This window comes from Suricata suricatta, chromosome 9 (assembly GCF_006229205.1).
Source record: "Suricata suricatta isolate VVHF042 chromosome 9, meerkat_22Aug2017_6uvM2_HiC, whole genome shotgun sequence".
Lineage (NCBI taxonomy): Eukaryota > Metazoa > Chordata > Mammalia > Carnivora > Herpestidae > Suricata > Suricata suricatta.
The window spans coordinates 73,653,717-73,660,663 of record NC_043708.1 but is presented as its reverse complement, the minus strand read 5'-3'; the positions used below and the strand labels follow the sequence as shown (position 1 = coordinate 73,660,663).

At 42.4% G+C, this 6,947-nt stretch overlaps 1 protein-coding gene across 1 annotated transcript in view; it reads right to left on the bottom strand.

The window, feature by feature from the left end:
• The window catches only part of LOC115300967 (olfactory receptor 4F3/4F16/4F29-like), a 53,699-nt gene that overhangs the window by 29,336 nt on the left and 17,416 nt on the right, over positions 1 to 6,947 (bottom strand). Inside the window, 1 exon segment of the mRNA XM_029950582.1 lies at positions 598 to 602. Within this exon segment, the coding sequence (XP_029806442.1) occupies positions 598 to 602 (5 nt within the window).

Below are 6,947 nucleotides of genomic sequence, written 5' to 3'. Positions count from 1 at the left end.
TTGGCAAGGATGTGGAAAAGGGAACCCTCCTACAATGCTGGTGGGAATGCAAACTGGTACAGCCACTCTGGAGAACAGTATGGAGTTTTCTCAAAAAGTTAAAAACAGAACTACCCTACAGCCTGACAATTGCAGTAGTAGGTATTTATCCAAAGAATACAAAAATACTGATTCAAAGGGGCACATGCACTCCAATATTTTTAGAAGCATTATCAATAGCCAAATTATGGAAAGAGCCCAAATGTCCATTGACTGATGAATGGATAAAAAGATGCGGTGTATATATACACAGTGGAATATTACTCAGCTATCAAAAAGGACGAAATCTTGAAGCACCTCTGTGGCTCAGTCTGTTAAGCAACTGGCTTCGGCTTAGGGCATGACTTCACAGTCTGTGGGTTTGAGGCCTGTGTCAGGCTCTGTGCTGACAGTGTGGAGACTGCTTGGGATTTTTTGTCTCCCTCTCCCTGTCCTTCCCCTGCTTATGCACATATGCATGTGCTCTCTCTCACTCTCAAAAATAAATTAAAAAAATATTTTTTTAAAGAAAGACTAATTTTGCGGCACCTGGATAGCTCAGATGGTTAAGCGGCCAACTTTGCCTCAGCTCATGATCTCGAGGTCTGTGAGTTTGAGCCCTGCCTCAGGCTTCGTGCTGACAGTTCAGAGCCTGAGGCCTGCTTCGGATTCTGTGTGTCCCCTGCTCTCTGCCCTTCCCCTATTCATGCTCTCTTTCCTTTACCTCAAATAAATAAACACTAATAAAATTTAAAAAATGAAATCTTGCCATTTGCAATGACGTGGAGGGAGCTAGAGTGTATTATGTTTTGCAAAATAAGTCAGAGAAAGACAAATACCATACAATTTCTCTCATATGTGGGATTTAAGAAACAAAACAGGTGAACATACCGGAAGGGGAAAAAAGAGAGACAGAAAGGAGCCATAAAAGACTCCTAACTGTAGAGAACAAACTGAGGTTGCCAGGGAAGATGAGCAGGGGGCATGGGCTACATGGGTGAAGGGTATTAAGGAGGGCACTTGTGATGATCACTGGGTATTACAAGTGATGAATCCCTTTTTAAAAACTGTTTGTTTAATTTTGAGTGAACGAGAGCGAGAGCAACTGGGGGCGGGGCAGAGAGAGGATCCGAAGCGGGCTCCATGCTGACACCAGTGAGCCCTAGGGTGGGGGCTGGAACACAGGGGCCCTGAAATCTTGATCCCAGCCGATCACCGGTACCACTGACTGAGCCACCCAGGCGTCCAGAATCACTACGTTTTATAATGAAACGAATTCTATCACACAAGTTCACTAACTAGAATTTAAATAAAACCTTGAGGGGCGCCTGGGTGGCTCCGTCCATTAAGCATCCTACTTCGGTTCAGGTCATGATCTCACGGTTGGTGGGTTCGAGCCTGGCGTCAGGCTCTGTGCTGACAGCTAGCTCAGAGCCTGGGGTCTGCTTCTGATTCTGCGTCTCCCTCTCTCTCTCTCTCTCTGACCCTCCCCTGCTCGCACTCTCTTTCTCTCTCCCAAAAATAAATAAAACATTAAAAAACCTTGACAGAAAATATAAAAGAAACGCAAATACATACAGTTTTACGGGACCGCACACGGAAGCGTGTGAACCACCGGTGCCCGGAGATCTGTAGTTGTCCAGGGTGGCAGTCACCAGAATTGAGGCTCCAGACGCGCGTGTCGGCGCCCACCTGTGAGAGAGCACCGCGCCGAGGCCAGGCCGAGGGAGAGCGCCGCCGAGAGGGCTCGCGTTCCCGCCCAGCACGGGAGCACGTGAGCACGAGGGCACGCCCCCAGAAGCCTTCACACCTGAGGCAGACCTGAAGGCGCCCCTCAGGGAGAAGCGCCGGGGAAGCAAATAGGTCTTTTTCACGGAAAACCCGGGGTGTGTCAGTCTGTGCAGCCTGCCAAGAACTGTCTCTCTTAAGGTTACAGTCCCGTGGGATCCAGGAACACAAGCCTGGTCATCAGAGCCGGGAGGAGGTCGAGGGCATCCCGTGGGCAGCAGCGGCAAAACCACACACGACGCAAGAAAAAAGCTCGCCCCGCAGAAGCCGCCGGTGCTCCGGGGCCGGGCGGTGGAGAGCGCTAAGGACCCCGCCAGCCTCCGGCGCCGGAGGGCGGCCCCAGCGAGCCTCCACGTGTGTGTCGGATCAGACGTCTGCGCCTCGGGCTGTCGCTCCAACACCGCAAAAAGCGAGAGCGCTCCCCCTACACAAAGTTCAGCTGTCCCTGCATCTGCTGTCTGCACGCCGGGCCCTGAGGCGGGTGAGTCCCAGGCCCTGGGCCCTTGTAGAGCTGTGGTTCGGGTCACTGTAACCTCGTGGGTCTCGTGGATGCCAGCTTTGTTGTTTTTCAAAGTTTGATGTTTTGGTGGCTTGGCCGGTGCTGGTCTTAAAAGTTGGGGGTGATGGGCGTGGGGTGCAAAGGCTTGGCGCCTCCGGGAAGAGCGCAGGGTCTGGAGTTCCTTTTCTTGCTGTGCTGGTTGTGTCCCAACCTCTCCTACCGGCTTAGATGCGGGCTTTCTCGCGTTGGCCTCCGAGTGGCTGAGCCAGTTTTTTGTTTGTTTGTTTTTTCAGAGGAAGTTGTTCCCTAGGTAATGTAGATAAGGTGTGTTTGTGGGAGGAGGTGAGTTCAGGAATCTTTTGTGTTAACCGTCTTGAACTGGAATGGGGTGAGGACCATCTTTTTACCATATAGAACTGAGTGGTCACTAGCTTCCTCACGGTAGCAAGTAATTGTGAAGTGGTGAGTAACAGGTAGAATTGTTTTGTTCTCACTGAAGAATGGGTGACATTCTTTCCTGGAAAAAAAAAAAGGAACTTTTATGTTAAAGATGTAGAAATCAAAGACGACATTAACCCTTACTTTTCAGCTCCTAAATGACTGCGCCAATAATATATTTCACACATACTACGTAATGACATAACAAAGTTGGTCTCTCAGGATCAGCATATTACTGTTCTCAGGCTATCCTGCTCTGTAACTGGTATGTTTGTTAAGGTCATGCTTTCTTATCAGCAGCTGGTATCTGCCTTTCACTTGTTTTACGGTGTTATTTTAGCCTTTTGGTTATGGGTAAAAAGCAATTATCGCTGAGAGCTGTGGTTACTTACACATAATTCACAATTCTTGCTGTCATGCTTTGTTCCATATGTTAAAGTATGTTCTCAACCATATTTCCAGTTGAAGAGATTAGGTGCTGGCAACTCTTTTCTATAAAGAGTGATGAGAGAAAGAACTCCTGAAAAGCCTGAGATACAAGGGGAGCCGGCTACATTTCTTTCTAAGTCAAACATTAACTTTGTTTAAACCCAAAGCCTGATTCATGACCCACCAAGCAAACATCGTATACCTGCTTTGTAAGTGAGTAGCCTAAAGGAAATCCATCAAAACCATTGATGTTGATCAATGTTCCTACTTTCTGCATTTCTTGACACTAAAACTTCCTATATGCTGGGGCACCTGGGGGGCTCAGTTGGTTAAGCATCTGACTTTGGCTCAGGTAATGATCTCAGGGTTCGTGAATTTGAGCCCTGCATCTGTCTGTGTGCTGACAGCTCAGAGCCTGGAGCCTGCTTTGCATTCTGTGTCTCTCTCTGCTCCTACCCTGCTCATGCTCTGTCTCTCTCTCTAAAAACAACAACCAACCATTAAAAAAACCTGCCTATATGCTAATCTATAATCTTTTCGTTTTTTAATGAGATGTAGCAAAGTATATAATCCTCTGAAAACTCTTCAGTCTCTGGAGCACTCTCTTCCCTGTGAAGAGAATGTTTCTTGGGCAGCTGTCCTAACTTGGGCTTGAATAATAGTCTCTTTCTTAATTTTAGAGATTCTAAAAGCCTCGTTCATTATGTGTCAACAAGGGTCAGATTGTAAATGGTTTCAGATTTATAGGCTCCATGATATTTGTCTCAGTCATTCAGTTCTGCAGTGGTGTATTGAAATAGCCATAGACCATACGTAAGTGAATAGACATTTGTGAGTTCCACTAAAACTTTCTTTAATAAAACATGAGGCAGGCCATATTTGGAGTGCCAGCATACAGATTTGCCTATTCCCCCAAATATCACAGTCTTTGTCTTAAAACAAGTCGAAAACAAAAGGCATTATAACATTGCACAATATTTGCAGTTACAACTCAGAGATTTTGGTCCCAACAGCACCAACTCACTTGCTGTGTTGTTTTACCTAAATCACTTAACCTCTCTGAATTTCAGTTCAGAGGTTGCACCAGAACTCACAGGTTATGGTTATGACTAATTGAACTGATATTTGAAAAGGCTGTATCAATTTTAAAATTAGCCTGGGTTCTTTTCTGGAACTGTTACCATTTGATTGGAGTTTATCAGCTTAAAAATAAAATTTGTTTCTTTTTTTTTTTTTAAAGTTTATTTATTTTGACAGAAGGAGAAAGAGTGAGAGTGTGCAAGTGAGTAGGGAGGGGCAGAGAGAGAGAGAGAGAGAGAGAGAGAAAGAGAGGGAGAAAATCCCAAGCAGGCTCTGGGCTATCAGCACAGAGCATGAAGTGGGGGGGTCGATCTCACAAACTGAGAGATCATGACCTGAGTCAAAATTAAGGGCCAGACACTCAACAGCCTGAGCCCCCACGTGTCCCTAAAATTTGTTTTATCTCCTAGTTCACATTAAATTTACCTTCTAATTCTCTCTCTCTTACACACACACACACACAAATATAAATATATTGTGATGCATTTTTATTATCTTAGTCTTCATAGTATTGTGGTATATACTTAATTGCTTTGAGTTGATAAGTTACTTCCTTCTTCAGTTCAAAGGTAAAAATAACAATGGTGAATATTTGCAGAGTATATACTATGCGGCAAGCACTGCTCTTAGCTCTGTCTGCATTCTCATTTAGTCTTTGCAAGAATCCTTGAGATAGATACTATTGTCATTCCTATTTAACAGATTGGGAATTGGAGGCCCTGAGAGGTTAAATGACTTATCTAATGCTAGTAAATGGTAGATTTGAGTTTAAATCTAAGCAGTCTGGTTCCAGAGTCTGGATTTTTAATTACTATGTGTTTTCTTCTTTTCTTAAAATTTATTTAACGTTGATCCCTGAAAATTATAGTTTTTCATTTGATTTCTTCATTTTGAACCAATGTGTCTATTTTTTTCCCTGTATTTATGTCAGTTCTTTGTTGATGACAAAACAAATTTGAATTAAATAAGTTATGTTACTAACTGTGGAAGTATGTTATATACATATGGGTCAGCTACTATAAAACAAATATTTAATAACATGGAGGGTTGCTTAGGATAGATAAGTGAAAAAGGAGGCGATAAAACAAGATGTAAAATTTGATCTATTTTAAAATTAATGTATCTGCCAGTGTTCAGAGCAGCATTGTCAACAATAGCTAAATCATGCAAAGAGCCTAAATGTTCACCAACTGACAAATGGATCAAGATGTGGTTTATATATAAACATTGGAATACTACATGGCAATGAGAGAGACTGAAATCTGGCCATTTGTAGCAACGTGGATGGAACTTAAGGGTATTATGCTAAGTGAAATAAGTCAGGCAGAGAAAGATACCATATGTTTTCATTCATATGTGGAACAGGAGAAACTTAACAGAGGACCATAGGGGAAGGGAAGGGGAAAAATAGTTAAGGAGAGGGAAGGAGACAAACCACAAGAGATTCTTAAATACTGAGAATTAACTGAGGGTTGATGGGAAAGTAGGGGCGAGGGGAAAATGGGTGATGGGCATGGAGGAGGGCACTTGTTGGGGATGAGGACTGGATGTTATATGGAAACCAACTTGATAATAAACCATGTTAAAATAAAATTAATGTGTCTGTGTAAGTTAAAATGCTAATAGTGATATTTCTTCCGAGAGGGATACATATAGGTGGTTTTGAAATTATTTTCTTGTACTTATCTGTAATTTATATATTTTATAACAAATGTTGCAATAATGAAACTACTAAAATAGTCAAATACACTAAAAAATCTGTTAAGCCTTGAAAAATCTAAAAGTATTTTTCAGATTATTGACGTTGAACCTTGACAAAGGCATTTTGCTAGCCTATATGTAAATCATAATCACTGATGGTACTTTATTGGCCTTTATACCTCAACCTCTAAAAGGATTCTAACAGGCATGGTTTTTAGTCTCAAAAATTGCATTATCTTTCTCCTAGTGTATCTTTGGTGAACTCTTAGATCATTATAAATTTTATCATCCTTTCTGAAAGGAAATTCTGTTAATGGTCTCCAGATCCTTTATTCAGTGATTGGGTTTGGCCCAGTCTCTGAGTTTGGTACCACTGGGGAGATCAGGATGCTTTCACACGCAATTGCTGCTCCCTTTAGAAATGGACGTTATGATGGCAATCCCTAACTCTATGCATAGCTCATGAAGAGATACTTTGATTGATTCCAATTTTAACCCTGGGTAGTTATTGTGAAAATAAGAGTGAGACCCACTGAAGATGTCACCAATAATGTCCTTTAGGCTGACTTAGAGCCAAGCACTGGAAGCCAGTGACACAAAAGAAAGTTAAAATCCTCCTAGCATTTTTATAAAATAGCCAAATATGACAACATTTACATGGGGAAACATGGCAGATTCAGTATAGATTTGGTCTGTGTGTCTTCTAATGATAACTGACTGTCTCCTCTCTATATAGTAGTGTTCCACAAGTTACAGATAGATGACATATAAATATAGCAAACTGCCCTTGTCCAAGAGAGTTAAGTCTTTGGAGAAAGAAAGTTCTATTCTCATTTTAAGTTAGTGAAAAGGAGACAAAGAATGAAATGAGAAAAAGATTAGGCATATGTGGGAGACAGAATCTCACAGCCCATTTGAATACTTGCAAATGGACTTACTCCCTGCAATGGGATATGAATATATTTTATTTTTCTGTGTTTGTTTTCAGAATGGT